At 33.8% G+C, this 19,339-nt stretch overlaps 2 protein-coding genes across 3 annotated transcripts; one reads left to right on the top strand and one right to left on the bottom strand.

The window, feature by feature from the left end:
• Positions 1-822: 822 nt before the first annotated feature.
• On the bottom strand, positions 823-10,897 carry LOC145574623 (protein PSK SIMULATOR 1-like). 2 transcript variants are annotated; one of them, XM_081632454.1, is made up of 13 exons: positions 10,502-10,897; positions 9,681-10,096; positions 7,052-7,377; positions 6,857-6,949; positions 6,670-6,760; positions 4,617-4,686; positions 3,633-3,703; positions 3,457-3,526; positions 3,023-3,126; positions 2,307-2,423; positions 1,737-1,813; positions 1,564-1,608; positions 823-1,420 (listed from the first exon to the last, which is right to left on the bottom strand). In XM_081632454.1, exons 2-13 carry the CDS (start codon positions 10,005-10,007, stop codon positions 1,033-1,035), a joined length of 1,779 nt encoding a protein of 592 aa, XP_081488580.1. In that variant the 5' UTR covers positions 10,008-10,096; positions 10,502-10,897; the 3' UTR covers positions 823-1,032. The 2 variants fall into 2 exon arrangements, with proteins under 2 accessions (XP_081488580.1, XP_081488579.1); XM_081632453.1 differs by having other exon boundaries at positions 9,681-10,093.
• A 4,939-nt stretch (positions 10,898-15,836) lies between these two features.
• Positions 15,837-16,562, top strand: LOC145575271 (uncharacterized). Its single transcript, XM_081633160.1, has one exon. The coding sequence runs from the start codon at positions 15,837-15,839 to the stop codon at positions 16,560-16,562; it is 726 nt and encodes a 241-aa protein (XP_081489286.1).
• The last annotated feature ends 2,777 nt before the right edge of the window (positions 16,563-19,339 follow it).

The raw sequence follows: 19,339 nt of genomic DNA, 5'->3' as shown, positions 1-19,339 counted from the left end.
TTTATGAAATTATAAAATTCAATAGAGTATGGCTCATATCAAATTCATTTTTCACCATATGATCTATTAGAGGAAGAATATGTTGAAAAAACAATAATTAGAGTAGTCTATCAATAACTATCTAGTAATAGGTAGTTAGAGGGGAAATTGAGGAAGTCATACCCCCGGGTAAATAAGGTTCTGTTCACTTCACCTTATTTTTGCTGAACTGGAATTATTTTTACTGATTATCTATTATATTTCTCATTTAAAGTTATTGATTTTACTAAACTGAAATTAAGGATTTCCAAGAATCATGAAGGAAGCTCTAACCATTTAAGCTATCCTTCACTCTCTTTTATTAGTTTTTGTGATTGTACTATCTCCAAGAATCAGGAGGGAAGCTCTAACCCTAAAACTGTACACATTATTGTTGCAAGTTTTACTCCATTTTTAAGATGAAATGAATTATTGCCTTCCATAATATTATTTGTTTTTACATAAGAGACCATGCAGGTATAGGTATACTTAACTTCAGATTTTTTTTTTTTTTTTTTAAAAAAAAAAAAAAGCAACTTAATTGTTGAAAGTTTAATGTAATGTAAAAAGCAAATTGAACCTTAATAATAATCAAAACTTGTCTCATCTCCATTAGTTATTGATACAATGGATCCTTATTCATCTTGATCGAATTCAGTGTCACGATTGAGGGTGCAAATTTATCAAAAAGGAAACAAGTTAGAGAACTTGGAACCGAAGAGCACCTTTCAGGGAGATCTCAACTGATTTATCATTTCTAATGTAATGTAAGAATGTAAGATATGCAACTTTACATCTGATAGCAAAGAAAATGAATACCATCTTTGTGCTCTATATAAGACCATAAATACTACCACTAGCTTCATCTTCTCAAAAACACAGTATACAACATTATAACTATACTAGCTCCTCAACCACGCGTGAACTCTATAAGGAATTTTGTCATCAGTTACGGAACCAAATTGCATTATGTAAAATCGGCTAACCAGATCAAAACGACGCGTATCAATTTAATTAACCTTTGACACTCACTTGGTTGATTATATCCACCTGTCCTTTAACAGGATCAGGATCCAGACTCTTGCTGACTTCGGGTGTTTGATTCTCTACATCATTGATGTTCAATATTTGATGCTCTTCTGCTGTCGGCACATTAGATAGTTCATGGCAAGTTGCCACTTCAGAGGCCTGCTGCTTTCTTCGTGGGGGTAAAGGAACAGGGGGTTTTGAAACTGACTTGATACTGAAATTTATGCTCGATATTCTTGATTGGGAAACCAAATGATGAAGCCAAACCAATTGATCAGTAATGTAAGCTTCCGTCTTCGCTTCATCAGCATGATACAGTGTCTCAATGCGAATCACATCAGCCTTTTCTGCAGATGTATCACTTGCCTCAAACCTGCAAATGTATATTTCTAGTATCTATCAAACAATTGTAACAACTTTAAGAAGTGAATAGAAAATTCATAATAAGATAGGAGTGGAGCAGTGCACTATACTATTAGAAGCTATCAAAATAAAGTAAATAAGCAATCAAATTACCCAGAATTTGCCCATTCACCAACCCAACCAAAACCATGATGCGACCTGATTGCAATCAAGTCAAAAAAAAAAATGAAAAAGGCATTAGAAGGATAAAGCCAAATAATAACACATTTATGACTCTTAGGAGTCATCAAAATAAAAGTAAACTACTGGAAGAAAGGTCATCTCACTTGACAGTGCTGGAAGCAATTGGAACAAGCCACTCTAACGTTTTCTCCATTTCAGCTTTAATATCTGGCAAACTGAGCTGCACATTAGAAAAATGGAGTCATACAACCAATGCCACAAAAAAAAATAAAAAATAAAAAAAATACTGCGAAAGAAAATGCATCATTTATCTTCAAGGATTAGATATAAAACATTTATATATCTGCCATTCAAATTGTAGAGGCCAGGTAAATTATGAAACAAAATTTTAGCAATATCCACATCGTATGCAAATGTTACAAGTTTGCCTTGTCATGTCGGGTCACCTTTTTGGCTATTTTTCAATAATCTTAGGGTTGGCTTGTCAAGTCAGGTCACCTTTTATTAGCTGTAGCGGAAAGGGTTAAAAGTTTATGTTATGAACTTGCAAAGTGCATACCATTGTAAGAATAATTCTACCCTGTGTAATAAGTTATTTCTACGTGAAGATAGCTTATAGTCAAAGAGAAGCTAAGCATTGTAAATCAAACTTAAATTAACAGTTGATGATTCATTCCATGAAATTTAAAATAAAAAATAAAATAAAAATAAACCTCTTCTTTGACATGAAATGATTGCAGCTTGGAGCGCAAAGATGATTTTATACTTGGCGGGAGGCTTTGGTACAACGATTCCCGAGCATTAGCAGGCATGGAACTTGATCTACCCACCTGAGAACATAATAAAAAACTCAAATTTCTCAGAGAACACAGAATGATTTTGGAGGAACCGAACATGTTGTAAGGTATTTGTCCTTAAGAGCCTGAGGTCAGTACTCAGTGGTGCTCATGAGCACGTAGAGCCCTTTTAGTGGATTATAATGGATTATTATCAAAAATTAGAAGATGACACTACTATTCGATAAGGTTTAGATAACAAATATCCTGCTTCCATTAGTTGCCAATAACTATAGAATCGATTGCGAAGCTTAAAAGGAACCAATTATAAAAATTAATTATTCATAGGGAGCTTTCTTGCACCAATTTGTTCATTATTTTTGAAACCTCTCTTTCTCTTATTACAGCAGCATTTCTAGACTCCTAGTCCTTTAGGAAAAAGATTCTTTCTTTCTTCTTAATGAACAATTATTCTAAGGGGGGAATATACCTATATATGGATGCATTCTTTACCCATCCAAAGAGTCAAATATCATTTTAGGTAAATTCAAACAAAGATATATGAAGCACTTTATTAATAAAAGTAGTACTTGTTTAGCACTTTATATATATGTAGTCTGTAAATGAATACTAGAGATAAATTTAAGACTCACAATTCCATCAATTTGCAATATAATGTTTGCATAATGCAGAGCAAGACCAGCTGGTCCGAGCCGTTGGGATTTGCCTACAGGATCTTCAACTTTTTCTACAGCATCTTCAGGTTGCCGTTGGAATGCATAATTACACGGGAAATTTTAGTTAAGTCATTAAAAAAAAAAATGAAAATAAAGAATCCTTAAAAGCTTTAGTAATTTAAAATCTGTAGGTGCTTTCCAGCAGTACATGGTCAAAACAGTGCCAGCTTCTACCCACTTCTATGTTATTGCACTTTTACAAATACCTCTTATAGTCTTACACTTTTTTTTTTTTTTTTTTTTTTTTTTTTTTTTTTTTGCTTTTTTTGCTGTGAGAGGTTTTTTTTTTTTGAAAGAAGTGAGAGGTATTTATACATTAAAGCATTAGGTCAATATTATATGTAACATACCATCATTATCAAAGTTATTACGAATTTCCGTATGCAGAAAAAGGACAACGTCAACGAGCTTCTCCATTATCTGCAATAACACATGTATTTCTTAGAAATCAGTACTAACTATCCACTGATTGCAGAAACAACAGAGCAATATTTTCACGTGTCTAAATTTATAGCAGATATGATACCTCTTCCAAACTTCTGCTCCAAAGTGATCTTTTCTTTAATTTCTTGACTAATTTCTTCTGCTTTTTAAGTTCTTCATGCAAAAATTGCAAAGCTTGTCAGCTATGCAAGAAGAGTGCAGTTTCATAAATTGTAAAGGCAATGTTGACAGCCATCAGATTTTTATATATATATATATATATATATATATATATATATATATATTTTGAAATACAGGCAAACTTCAGTGCTATAAAAGTAAAGAATCAGAGCTAAAATAAAGACTGTTACAACAAATATTATATTATGGACTTGAGACCATGATCACATCCTAGTCTCCAGATGAAAATATAGTTCAAAAGTTGTAAATATATTTAATGTTCATGAATCTTGAACTATACGTTCAATTGAGGGAGCAATAGAAATGATGAATCACGAAAGAAAGGATAAGAGAGTTTCTCCTATACACACATGCCAAAGGTGTTGAAATCATATGCTAATCAACTTCAGACATTCTTTTTGGAAAAAAATTCCAAATTCTATTTCAAATTCAAAGAAATCCTCACCAGTTCACTAATATCAACCTAGTTTTAATTTTATTCAAGAAAATTTTCAGGGGTAACTACAATCAACTCCCCAAAGAACTGGCCAATTGAGGGACAGATTCTTACAGCACTGTGAAACAGTATCATAGTTAGTAATTCTCCTACGGCAAAGCATATGAATTCCATAATTTTTATCCCACACTTGAGGAGCATGCTAATATTAGTGGCCTAGAATAAGCTAGGTTGCCTAGATGAGCTAGATCTAAGGGCTTTACATTTTCATTGACGATTTTACATTCACAGCATCAACAAGATCAAAGGATTCTCAAAAAAAAAACATTAGTCAAATTTAAAATAAAGTCATCATGTGTTTGGATTTTTGACTAAATGATTATAACATGGGAAACAGAAGCTTAAATAATAAAGATATGTTAGCTTAATGAAAAAGATGGTCATACTTACCCTCTACCCTGCATTTCCCTTGGAAGTCTTGCTCAAATCTATGCAAAGCATGCAACTCATGGTACAGCTCCTGTAATCCAGAAATTAAAAGGTTTGCATAAGAAAAAAGAACATATATAACCTTTTTTGAGAAATTAAGTTCGGAAAATGTAATTTTTTCACAAAGATCCTACGATCCACTCTCGGAGCCAATGCCATAAACCCAAGGGACAAGACTTTGTTATACTAGATGATTTCACTTAAACATTCAAATTGACTCCCTCCACGGCTCCGCTCGAACTTGATTTTGTGTACACCACCTTAAACTTTCCTTTCGACTTCCTCTATTCCAACTTGATTAGGTACTCTCACCATCCCCAATAAAAGTCTCATGTCACCCAAATATATAGTCTCTATAAAGTCCCATTTCAATCGAATATTGTTTTGGTTTCATTATTTGATTCTTCATTTATCTCTCCCAGGTAAATGGTTCCCCACTTTCTCTCACCCCTATCAAAAAAATTTAAAGTATGCTTCCTCCATCCTTTATTAATTCCAACATTGGGAATTTCACACTTGTCAAAGCACATTATATTTCATTAATATCTTTAATTTTATTTTAGTAGAAATTATAAAAAGTTGATATTTTGGAAATATATATCCAGACGAATCAAACAAGATCCAACATGCCCATATTTTTCCAAGCATAAAAATGGATAAGTCGGTCAAAGGAGTGCGTGAATAGTGTAAAATTCCAAACACTGTGATTAAAAAGCAATGGAGGAAATATCTACTACTTTTCATTAACTCTTAATCAACCAAACACCACAATTTTAGCTCTCCTAAAAACATGTGCAAATGGGATATAAGACTTTTATATGAGGAAATAGGGAGTATTGTTTTTCATGTTGTTAATAATCATTATTTCTAAACAAATAAATGGTCAAGGTTACACATCTAGCTGTTTTCTATGAAGTATTTCATATTGCAAATATAATATCTTTACAAGAATTAACTGTCTAAGTAAGCAATCTTTGGATGCTAGAACCAATATGTGGCAGTTCTTTAGTAATACCTAGCATAATATCAATTTTTTTTTTTTTTTTTTTTTTTTTTTTTTTTTTGACAACAGCAGAACATAATATCAATTATAAAAGAAAAAAAAATTTTGAAAAGAAATTTGGTAAACATAACAAACTGTAGTTGTACTGCATTTAAGTACATCCTTCAGCAATTTAAGAATAATTGCATGGTTTTGTAAGATTTCTATTCATCTCGAGATATAGGTAGAATTAGATATAGACAGGAGTCAGACCTATATGAAACATTGTGTATGCACAAGCCAGGAACAACTCAAAAAAAGACATGAAGATGTGGCCTGTGCCTGAGCCGAGGTTTTCAGAAAATGGCACAAATGGGAGGCTGGGAGCACAAAAATGGCCCATGGGCATTCATTGAAATTACATTTTCAATTACATTAACATTTTATTATTTACTTAAATTCTATTATTTCAATCATATTATAATTTAATTACAAATACTTCCTACTTTTTTCAATGACAGAGTACTATCACATTAAGTCACTATAACAAAAGTTTAGAAAATCAAATAACAAGTTATTTGTAATTCGAAAGATATTTTAATCAATAAATAAGTCAAATCTACTAAGTTAAATTAGTTAAAATGAAACATACAAGGTTTTTTTTTTTGGCAAATACTTTAAAACAATTATTTAGTACATGGGCTGGAGCAAAATTAGCCTGCTAGGCACATGGGCCTGATATGACTCACAACTACCCACTGCCATCTCTAGGTAAAATGTTCACTAATTTAAGTCTGATATATAGGGGAAACAGACGAGCCTCTACTATTTAAAGAGCGGATTTCTTAATATTCTGCAGGTCAAGGAGCTGATATGAAGCATTAGATTCCATTCCAGTTTCTTCTCACATAAAGCTTTTTAGCATGTCCAGCATCTTTAACCAAAAATATGTTTTATGCCAACTTGGATCTTTATAAGCTCCCAAACAACAATAAATTCCCAGATTAAATACCGAAAGCATGCTGTACTTACAGCGGTATACTGAACCAAAATTAACAATTGCTGCGTCACTGACTCTGCATCCTCCTTCAGTTGCTTACGAGGGCCAACTTCTCTGCTTTGTCTGGGATAAAAAATGAGCATAAAACAACAGACATGAGAAACAAATTGTAATAAATTTATCAACAGAAAATACTAACGATCATGCTATTGCTATTACTTCAAAAAGTAACGATCCAAGTTATGCCATTGAGGGTCTTTACAGCGATTCCCAAAGCGGATGACTTCTCCTGAAAATATAGCTAGTTCTTCCCTATCAGAAATTAAACAACATATGTTCAAAAGAGTGAATATAGAATGAAAGGCGGAAATATGAATCAATTGCAAAGGCATCATTTAAGATTATAATTACTACCTCTTGTCACTAGCAACAATACTCAGGAGTTCATCCATATCTTTGGACACTAATTTTTGTACAGCTTCTGAAGGAAGAACCTCTTCTTTTAATTGGCAAATACGCGACTCTGACAGGGAATGCATAAGACAAGCACCCTTCATGATGGTATTCGCAACTTCAAAAGCTAAAATAGTGATTTTAGTTCCTCTTGATATAACTCCTGAAGCAAATCCACTTCTTGAGTTCAAGTCAGTGACACTACTACCAAGCACATCTAAGACCTCAACAGCCTTCTCAAGCCCCATGGTGCCAGCCCTGCCTAAACGTACGCTCACTTCAGACACCTGAAATGTACAAGATTATAAAGTATGTTTAAGATAAGGAAACAAGTTGTAGATTACATTGACAACTATTAACAAAAGACAACTCTAACAATCAATAAGCGCTAATAACCAAAAGATTTAAAATAGCCCCAAGCAGAGATGTCAAATCATACGCAGATCAGGATTATAACCTTTCCAACCCAGATAAGAATTAAACAAGCAGAAATAAGAGTCAACCTACAAAAGACTAAACCTATTGGAAAAGATATTGTAGTAAAAGAGAAGGTTATTGCAGAAGACTTTTATAAATTAACATAGTATAAGTAGCAAATAATATTGCTAAAATATAACCCACATGTGAGCCAGGACTCTTGTTCCATGTCATAGAATAATAGGGAGAAAGACAAATTTATAAGTCTAGTGGCTACTCCACCTATTACCAATTGATTTTAGTATGGAACCTTGTTGGCTTGTTGCTTGTATGTGGTCAAACTCTCTTTTCACATGAGCTTGATTTAGCTCAATGAAGATTTAAATGTGGATTATAGTCCAAATGATAAAATATAATGTAGGAAACGGTGCACATTACAATATTACAATCACAAATAAAGACATCTAAATCCATTGTGTATCTCAATTCACTTCTTTCAACTCATAGGTATGTACTATTTATAAGGATCTGGCTTCTCTTTTAGATTTTTTTTTTTTTATTTTTTAATTTTATCTATTTATATACTTTCCATGGACTGTCATATTTCTGTTGCAGTTAATTAAGTCAGAAGTTTCAAGTTTGCATTTTTTTTCAAGATATTTTTTGGATAATTAGCATGCACTTCCTCTACTTTTAATTGAAGAGGATATACGAAGTACGTTTTATTTTATCAATAAAGTAAGTTAATTTGCAAAGCCAAAAGCCAATTAGCAATTACTGAAATATTTTCAATGTTGCCATTTTTTTCCCTTATTATGACCAATTAATGCAATATTTGATGCAAGGCTGCAAGGGTAGAAGTCAATGGACCTTTTTCTTTCCTACATAAAGCTCCATAGTTCATATGTTACAGTCTAAAATTCCCAAATTTTGAAACAGGGCAAGAACTAGTTGTATATAATTTGATTCCTCCACATACACATACTGCAAAAACTTGTGATGGAGAAGATGATTCTATTTGCCAATAAATTCACACACTGACAAAATACATCAGTAACACCCCCAAATAAATTCATATCAGAATATAGCAAGCGTCTTCTTCCTCTTTTGCCTCAAGTAATTCACTGATCAGTTTTGAAATAAAAATCCTCCGTTCAAGGTCCAATTGCCAAAAAGTAAAATAAAAAAAAAAAAAAAAAAAAAAAGAGGCCAAAGAAATTAGCATTAAGTAAAAGCACATCAAACAAGGTGCGAAGATTATAAAAACTAAATAAATAAATAAATAATCACAATATACTTCAGATACAAAGTATATTTAAAGAGAAGATACTCTCTCTGCCTATTTTTCAAATGGAAATTCTCGAATCAAAGCTCATAAAACATCTATTAGGTTATGTTATTTTAAAATGGAACTCCTAAATTTGATTTATCTGAGCCTACTGGCTACTATCTTAACCTTTTTTTTTAGTTGGAATGAACTTATAAGACCTGTCATAAACTAACTAAAGCTTATGAGAGTGAGGGGAAGCTCAAGTGGTTAGAGCTTCCTTCCCGATTCTAGGAAGTCCTGGGATCGATTCTCACCCCCGCACTTATGGCTCTCTAACACCCAAAAAAAAAAAAAAGCTTAAGCTTATTGAAATTTATAACCTTTAAACTTATTTTATTTAGAAGAAAGGAGCAGGGCCTTGATAACTTATAACATACTCCAAGAGTCATGAATGGAATGTCTCAAATGAAAAGTCAAAAGTCAAGAGTTAGTAAACTTTAAGCAATTTAAAAAATTTAATAATCTAAGATGTGCAATTATTCTTATTGTGGTCATAGTTTACATTTAGGATATATGAAGCATACTTAGTTTAGTTTCGGCTATAAATTGTTTACTTTACAAAAAGGTAAAAAAAAATAAATAAATAAAATATACCTCAAAGACCACAAAAAGTAAATTTGAGACAATTAGTTCAAGATAAAGGAAAAATGTAGGCAAATTATCAAGATATACTTTAAGACTCCTCTTCAAAGACTGGTTCAAGAAATGTGATATCCATTATCTTAGCTATTACTTTGACCAAATTACTCTGTCGTATATCCATACCAATAAAATAAAAAAAACTATAATCCTAAGTAACAGGTTATTTGCCATGTTCAGGTGATAATGGATAAATCAACAAACCTTTGCAACAGCAGCTTGAGTAGACCTCATTGATCTTGACTTATGTGATAACGCTGTCGGAACACGAGGAATTCCATCGTAATAATCATCAAGGTCACTCTCCCTTATATTATTGCAGCGAACATGATTCGAGTAAAGCTCCTCAGGTTGCTGATCATCTTGATCACGAAACTGCTTTTCCAAGCTTCCCCGCTTCGATTCTACACCCAAATCAGCTTGTCTAGAAGTCCACAAATTACTGGACTGAACACCCCCACCCACTGCACATGGATCAGCATCTACATTCACTTTCTCAATTCTCAAACTCTTTGAACACAGTTGTCCCATAATATCCGAGCACGAAACGCCCGGCACTCCAACCTGAAAATTCCAACCCTAACCTTGTAGCATACTCCTCAAACCAGATAAACAGACTGCTGTACAAAGCAATTAAAGCATATGAACTCATAAGAATCACTGTGCCAACATAATTACTGAAACCCATATCACCTAATCCCAATCAACATAATTACAGCTTTACATAAACACAAAAAAGATACTTAATCATGTTAACATCATACTACAAACCCACATCAGTTCAAACACAGGGAAAAAAAGTTAAAAAAATCCAACTACAGATCAACTATCAAACAAAAGGTAAATTAGGGATTCAGATAAACATTAAGCTTCAAAATTTGCAAAATCTGATCAAATTATTCAATACCCAGATAAAATCACAAGCACCCACATAAATTCAAGAACACAAATCAACATTAATTCATAAAATAAGCAAAACCCATATGATTAAATTATCACTAGATTCAAAAAAGAGCAAAAATTACCTCAAATTACAGAGAAATCACTGTACCCAGATGAGAAAAAAGGGAGAATAAAGTGCTTGAATAAGGGGGTATTTGGTTGATTTTCTTAATGGAAAGAACCTAAACAAAAGGAAATTTGTAGACTGTAAAAAAAGGGTAATTCGTAGACCCAAAAGATCCCACCTTGAAAGAGCTAAGTAGGCGCCAAAACAACAGTGTCAAAGTTTTAACTAAGTCAGAGGTTTCAACAACCATGAATAATTTTTTATCAAACAAGAAATGCATTGTCAAAGTTTGTCTGCTGAAGATAACAGCAGCTTTGACTGGGAATCATTCTCATTTTCAAATAATGGTACTAAACTAGAAGTGATTAACTTTTTCATTTCTTGTTTTCAAATTGCACAAATGAGAATGGGAGATTGAGGTGGTGTGTGGAGGAATTAATGCTTTTCCTTGATTTGTTAAATAAGGTTACTTTTTAGGCAAATGTCAATTGCTTTGAATAATGATGGTATTGGGAATTTGGGAGGAACTTCCAAGGGGGCGTTTGGTTCATGTAACTAAGGTATAAGGTATGTATTTAGAATGGTTTAAACTCATAAATTATGTTTGTTTTATGATTTTAAGAATTTTAAACCCATACCTCAAATTCCCAAGGTATGGGGTTTAGAAACCTTCGGAGGAGGTGAGTTTGGCTCATTCCCATATTTTTAGATATCAAATAAAAGAAAAAAATTGCATTCTATAAACATACCAAACATATGGTATTAAGAATCAAGTTTCAAACTCATACCACTATGATTTCATTCCTAATTCCAACCCCATACCAGTTTGCGAACTAAACACCCCCTAACTTGATATCGAAAATTAACAAAAATAGTTTAATCTCGTGAGATATTATTAATTCACTTTAGTAAAATCAGTCAAATTTTTTAGATTTTTTATTAATACTTTTAGATAATTTAACTATAATAATGATACTTTAGAGACTTGTGGTGGTTCATAATAGATATTTTTTTCCTATTTACAGGATTTGTGTGTCAATCATTGACCAATTGTTTACATAATTGATTATCACATTCTAAGAAGCTAAGGTGCCCTCTTAAATTGGTATCATGGTATGTATGTGTATGCACCCAATGAAAAGATTTACCTAACCTTAATGTACAAATGTAGAATGCTTACTTTTATAGTTTTGTGGAGTTGTTTGATGTTTGGAGGCAATTTCGATCAATAACCATCAATCAATTAATCAATCAATCTATAACTATACTAAAACAGAGGACACTCAAAAAAATAGGTCCACGTGTCACCTTCACAAACAATATTTTTTCGCTCTTTTCCGCTATCTTAAATAAAGCAATTATAATTTAATACCTTCTATGTAACACCGTAGATATTCCTTTCTTTTGAAATACCTGTTTTGCCCTGTATAAAACTTTAAATAGGAATATCTAAGACATTACCGCCACCGTGATAACGGCTAAGACAATTATCAAAGACACACATCGGAAGACTAATTTCAAAACCTTTCAAAACAAGTCTACTCGAAAAGTCAATCCACGAAAGTAAAGTCAAACCAAAGTCAAACGAAGTAAAATAAAATCAACCTACAACTTGGAACCATTATAGGCCCTTATTAAAACCAAACCAAATTCAAAACCCTTTTTCGTTAGTCATGCATAATAATATTATCATAAATAATTAAAGTGATAAACACATCATATACTTATGAAAACTAGCATGATACGCTCTTCACTCATACCCATTCATGAATATGCTTCATCACCTGAAAAGCTTATCTCTACATATTTCCACTACTCTCCATTAAAAATGGGTCATCATAGGGCCAAGATAAAGACAAGGCCAACAAACACACAAAACACACAATCAGCAAAGCTAAGTACATAAGCGTAATTAACACACTAGCATACAATTCCCTATCAACACACGACTTACCTGGTTGCACCTGTTTTTCAAGCATACAACATTCAATAAAAGTTCTCACTAGACACTAAATAGTTTATTTAGCGTTGATTACGCATCGAACGGGTTTCCCACTAACCTCCCCCAATGAATTGAGGTTACTGACACGGGAGCTAATTGTGCCAGCATCAAAAACCACTCGTAAGTGGCGGAATTCCTGCGCATAATAATAATAAAAGGAATATACAGCGTCTTGTACTCCATTAGAAGTTATGGTTAAATATAAAACCCCATAACTCCCCCCATATGTTCATACTCAAGGTATATACGTTCCAAGAGTTTTGGTGCGTAATCTCTTTCACTTTACGTTATTTACCGATTATTAAACTTGGTGATGACTCTCAAACCATAATAATTCAATCAACAATAATTATTCAAACAATCAAATATATCAATTTAGTTCTTGAATAATTAGTGACCACATAATATTCAATGTTGAACCCTTTTTAATTCTACCTCAGTGTCAAAGACACCTTAAACGCATAAAGCGCCACAAATCCTATCCCTCGGTGTTAAAAACACCTTAAGTGCACTAAGGCACCAACATACAATTTATTCCTCGTGTACATAGACACATATATAGCTCATTTCCTCATGCTTATAGCATCAATAAAAATTATATGAACCATAAATAAATTCCTTTTCAATATTCCAAACCAAATTAAACATTTAGTTTAATTAAACATGCTCTCTATCATGCCATAAATAAATATGTGGTTCATAAATAATATTCTAAGCTATTATTTTCCATTCAATAATCCATCACAAATAAATCATGCCTCGTAATCCAATCACCAATACATCCAAATCATAAATTCCATTTCCAAACCTAGCATGATACTACTTGTAATCAATCAAACACATTTAGCATGCTATTACATCAACATAATTATGCTAAGTACGCGAACGTACCTTGTATACGATCTTAATATCGCCACAATTAATAAAAATCGCTCACTTCAAAGTCTCCTACAATTTAAAATTATAGAAGAGTATTAAAATCCACTCTACACAAATTTCCAGCAATATATACTATTATAAAACCCCTCATAATTTATTTAAATTAAGCTGAAATTATATTTCAAACATCATAATTCAATCCAATTAATGGGTAATTAAAATTCCTTAAAGAAACTTGATTTTTAATGCTTTACCAAAAATTCCAGCACTATATTTTAATTAAATCTTGCTGTAATTTAGTCTTAAAACACTTTGATCAAAGGTTTACACCATTATATATCATAATCCTTCAATAATTTATAAATCAAGAACCTAAGGTTTCAAAAATTGGGGCTTTTTAAATAAAAACATAATCTGAAAAATTAATTAATATAATACTCATAATCAAACATCAAATTTTAATCACAAAACCCATAATTAATATTTAGATCTAGAATTGAATAGGTTTTTTTTTCGGAAAAACCTGGCAGCCGACAGCCACCAGGCTGCTGCCGGCGCCGGAGGCTGCCTGCTGCCGGCGGCTGGCGCTGCTGTGGCTGGCGGCCACCGCTGCTGGTGGCGGCCGGTGATGGTGAAGGGCAGCTGAAAAAAAGAAAAGGGGAAGGGAAATAGGAGAAAGAAAAAAAAGAAAGAAAATAAGGAAAAAGGAGTGAGAAGTTTACCTTGGATTTTCTCCACTCTGGGCAAAGTTTGATTTGCCTCATATGTGGGATATTTATACCCCTTTTCTAAGACCCTTCTCCCTAAACTTTCCCTTTTTCATTTTCCTAATCCCATCCCTAATAAAACTTTACTAAAATAAACTTTCCTAAATTAAACCCCAACTTAATTAAAATTAGGGTACTAAATTTTTTAAGACCTTTTATTTCCTATAAATCTTACACATAAAATTTGCATATAATATTAAACTAAAATTACATTCATATAGGGACAAAATAAAGTATAGTATAAAAATATCAATTAAATTACTCCCTCCGCCCACGGTTATCTGCACCAAAGGGGGTTTTTACAGACTCCTAGGCAAAACTTTTAGTGTTGGTTAATGATGTTTGAGTGGGTTTAATTAAGTTGTAAAAAAGGAGGGAAGTAGGAGAGAGAAAGTGGTCCCTTTTGATTTGTTTTGCGTGTGGGTTCAATTTATGGGAAAGTGGAGAGAGAAAGTGGGGTTTTTTTTTTTTTTTTTTTTTTTTTTTTTTACTTTTGGCTGGAAATCTGTCCAAAGGAAAGGAAAAGTATTTTACTTCTCAAATTTTGGTGTGAAAGTTTCAAATTTTCACTTTTCCACCAAAATTTTCAATTCAAATCAATTTTACATCCAAATTCAAATTTCACTTGAAATTTCCCATACAATTTAAGCATAAACTTGTCTTCTTATAAATAGGCAAAGAGCATTCATTGTGCATTAAAATAAAACATAGCCACCATGGGCACCAAATCAAGAATCCAGTTTCTTCAAAAGAAAACCCATTAATTACAACCATAATTAGTCCAAAATATTTACTGCCTAATCTGAAGTTAGTCCTAAGCTAAGGGCAGCATTTGGGTTCCGTTTATCACCACTTCTTCAAAAAACGACAACAGCCAAAAAACATCATCACCTTGCTTGAAATTTGCACAACACATCAAAACAACCAACAAGAAACATGGAAGAGTATTTTGATCAGGAATTTTTTGATGTGGACCAACTGTTAAATGAGGGGCCATATCAATACAATAGTGAGGATGAAAGTGTTGATGAAAGTATGGAAGAATATGATGAGAATGCAGACAACAGTGAGGTGGAAGAAGAGGTTGAACAGCAACCAACAAGCAAAAAGCAACTAACAGTTGAAAAAAAAAGACAGATTGTAGATGATTTCCTTCAAAACATGCAAGGAGGGGAACTGATAAAAGGTTTTCTGTCACAAACAGCAAGGAAATATGGCATTCACATAAGCACATCATTGAGAGTATGGCAGTTTGTAAAGCAAAGCATAGCACAGGGCAATGTGATTGATGTTTGAAGCAAGAACTTGGCAGGACTGGTCCCAAACCAAGAGACATTTCAGATGAGTTCTTACAGTCAGTGCCTTTGTATAAAAGGACCATAGAAAGGAGTTATGCAGCAGCTCTGAAAGTAAGTCATGGGTTTCTCCATAACTTAAAGAAAAAAGGCAGATTGAGAACACATACAACAGCCAACCATCCAACACTAACATCAAACCATAAAGTGGCAAGAATGAAGTGGGCATTAGGGCATATTCACCCTATACCAGCACTGGGGGACCTTACTTTCATGGATATGCAACAGGTTATACACATAGATGAGAAGTGGTTCTATATGAAGCCTGAAACAAGGAGGTTCTACCTTTTACCTAAGGAAGAAAACCCCTACAAATGTTGACAATCCAAGAGATACAAAATCAAGGCTATGATTGGTAAGCCCTTGTATGACATGAATGGGCAGATGTTGCATGATGGGAAGTATGACATCTTCCCATTTACCTACCAGCAAAGGGCTAAGAAGAAAAGCAAAAACAGAAATGCAGGGGTGATGGAAACAAAGGTTGTGCAGAGTGTAACCAAAGAAGAAATCAGGAAAATACTACTCAACAAAATCATTCCAGCAATTAAAAGGCAATGGCATCCAAGTCTTCCTAAAGACATTTTTATTCAAAGGGACAATGCAAGGCCACATCAGATTCCAATGGATGAGGAGTTCATTGCAGCCTGCACAAGTGATGGGTTTAACATACAGATGGTCTATCAACCAACACAATCTCCAGATTTAAATGTGCTAGACCTTGGTCTGTTCAAGGTCATTCAATCGTTGCAGTACCAGTCCTTTCCTACTACAATAGATGAGTTAATAGAGAAAGTGTATGAGGATTTTGAGTGGTTTGACCCTATACTCAACAAATACACATGGATCACTTTGCAAGGTGTAATGAAGAAGATCCTAGAAAAGCAAGGGGGGAACAACTTCAATCCACCACATATGGGTAAGAAAAGGTTGGACAGGCTAGGACTGAAACTAGAGTTTCTGGAATGTGAAAGGGGACTCATTCAACAAGTTGTTGACTACCTCAACACACTTTTCAGTCCTGTCAATCAAGAGAATGTAGACAACATTGAGATAGAGGTGGATGAAGATTAGGTTAGACAGAGCATAATCATTCAGTAACAACATGATTTCCACACATAACCAAAGAAGGACTCACATATGGTTTTTGACTCACATTAGCTAATCTTTTTACTTCTAGCTTTGTATGCTTTGGTTATGTGTATTTTGGTAGAATTTCATTTAACAATTTGTAGGCAGTCATGTGATGAATGATTAGGTCAGGGATTGTTAAGATGTAACCTTTTGTTAACTAATGAATGCAAAAGTAAATTAGGCTTGACTTTCTATTCCATTAGAGGGTATACTTTGTTTTCAATTAGATGTTGTAGCTTGTTACCTCAACGTATAGCACTTGTTGGAGCAAGATAAGCATACATATCCAAGTCAAAGTGAGTCCCTTTGTCATTTGGAATTAGGGGACAGAATTATGCATTCATTGGGGACTCATAGCATAAAATAAAAGGCACTGATAGGTAAGAACTACAAGGCAGCAGAGATAGGGGACTGTATAACCATTTGGCATTGCTCATCATTCATCAATCATGCATTCCCATGGCCAACATCAAACACAGAGTAAATCCAACTAGCACACAAAATCCAACCATCAAAAATAATCCAACCAGCACACATATACCATCCAGCACAGTTAATCCAACCATTAAACATAATCCAACCAACATACATATACATTCAATTATGTAATTAAACAAGAGAAGATTAAATCCAACAAGTTGAATTCAAAGAAAAGGGTTTAGAAATAGTTATGCTACAAGATCAGTTAGAAGGAGGGAAGTCATTAGGGTATTTGTCCCTAAGGTAGGCCTTGTAACAAGGATTCCAGTCCTTGTAGTCGTCTGTGAACACAAACCTAACCCTTTTCCTCCCAGGTGAGGACCTTAAAGAGGCTGGAGCCTTCAGGGACTCAGGTAAGACTCTCCCAACCCCCTCAGGAAAGTCAGGTATGACCACCACCTCCACAGGCGGTTGAGGGACAATGATCTCAACAAAATCTGACTCATCAGAAGAGTCAGCCACCTTAGCCAGTGTAGTAGATGGGCCACCTTCACCATCAACAATAAGATCGGGACCCACAACAACCTTAGCAACCTCCTTCTTGCCTAGATTTGGGCACTAAATAGTCAGATCTTGAACCACTTCGTCTTCGCCACCCTCAGTCTTCTCCTTCTCCGTAGTAGAACCCCCGTCCTCTTCATCATCACTTGAAGAGAGTGAGACGAGTTTAGCCCTAATTTTTCCACCAGAGTAGCGTGAAAAATAACCCGACCAACGACGAACTGGTTTCAGTTTTCCAGTTCCACGTTGAGCCCTATAGCGACTAAAGATGGCCTCACTCTTGTTCCCATGGTTCGTCTTTGCAAGGGACTCATTCCGATCTGGGGTTTTTGACATTTTTCAAGTGAGAAAACAGAGGAATACGAGCTAGGGTTTCACAGAGAAAACGTAGAAGAGGAAGGAGAAGATGAGAGAGAATGGGGAAATTGAAAGGGGGGTAAGGGATTTTTTATGAACAACTGGAGAGTTGTCCAATTCAATGAATTTCTGGGCAGCATATTCGAGAACCATTCAATGCAATTCATTGAATGAATTGGTTGGGAGATGAATAAGGGTTGATGAGAGATGAATAGAGGGGTTTTATTTTTGGTGGGACTCATTATAAGGGATAATTTAGTTAGGTTTTAATTAAATGCAATCAAAACATATTAAACAAGTTTAAGAAAAAAAACTAAGGGTAAAATTGTCTTTTTACTCCTTTTTTTTTTTACTATACTATATATATACATTATATTGACATATACATATAATTATGCGTATCTATAGAATACTCATAACTTTCATATTATCTTACTCATATTAAATAATTTTATTGACCTGTGTTTCCTTTTGCTTTTTTGCGATATAAATAATTTAATGTAAAATTAATCATTATTTATCTATCTTTTAAATATTTGTAATAAATTAAGTGGGGTCCATTATGATTGGGATTTGGATTAGGGTGGTCTTTTTCATTGTGATCATTTACATTATTTTCGAATCGGAACTTAATAGCACATAACTTGCATGGAAATATAACACAAAACATATATTAGATGATGAAGCAAGCAAGCACATCAAATTCTCTCAATTATTTGAGTTTCTGCCTAGGGTTTCTAGGGTTTATCATCTGTTCTTGGTTTTTTAACCTTCTTAATTCCTTTTAAACTCCTTTCTTGTTACTTCCCTATTGATCTTAGTGGGTTCTAGTGTCATCGCAGCCTTTTTCTAAGCCTTTCAATTCTTTAAAGGGATTTTTTAATCCAACAAATCTCTCATAGGCTTCCGTAGTGCTCAAGCATTTGTTATTGAGGTACCCCACTCTCAAGCTTGCTCACACCTCTTTTCCCTTTGTTACTACACGTGGTGTTCATGCAAACATCTTCAGTGTCTCCTTCTCCTTCGAGGATTAATTGTGGGTTTTAAAAAATAAAAATCCAATTTATTCAATATCATTTACTCCTTTTTCCTCAAGTTACTTCGTTTGTTCCCCTCAAAATTAAATTTACTTTGTTTGTTCTGTTTCTCTTTCACTGTCCTTATTTACTCACAAAGCAACCAAAGATTCTTCCTTTGTTGTCAAGCTATTAATGGCAAATCGCAATTATTGGACCGTGTATCGGATGGGGGTGTATTTAAATGAGCCTTTGGAGCATTATCTTACCAATATTGATTGGAATAAAGCTGTTGTTGGGTGTTTCTTTAGGCCCAATCCTCCACGCCGCACGATCGTTCAATAGATGGTCGATACTCAATGG

The sequence above is a fragment of the Chenopodium album genome, chromosome 13 (genome assembly GCF_948465745.1).
Source record: "Chenopodium album chromosome 13, dcCheAlbu1.1, whole genome shotgun sequence".
NCBI lineage: Eukaryota > Viridiplantae > Streptophyta > Magnoliopsida > Caryophyllales > Amaranthaceae > Chenopodium > Chenopodium album.
Note: the sequence above shows the minus strand (reverse complement) of the source record. Positions and strands in the feature narration are given on the sequence as shown.

Bases quoted from the DNA above. Each gene is read 5' to 3' on its own strand.
- LOC145574623 (XM_081632454.1), bottom strand. From the start codon at position 10,007: ATGGGACAACTGTGTTCAAAGAGTTTGAGAATTGAGAAAGTGAATGTA. The intron at 7,378-9,680 runs GTTTGTTGATTT...TGTACATTTCAG, and splicing joins CTCAAGCTGCTGTTGCAAAG to GTGTCTGAAGTGAGCGTACG. The intron at 3,704-4,616 runs GTAAGTATGACC...TTTTGCATGAAG, and splicing joins AGGGAAATGCAGGGTAGAGG to AACTTAAAAAGCAGAAGAAA.
- LOC145575271 (XM_081633160.1), top strand. From the start codon at position 15,837: ATGATTGGTAAGCCCTTGTATGACATGAATGGGCAGATGTTGCATGAT.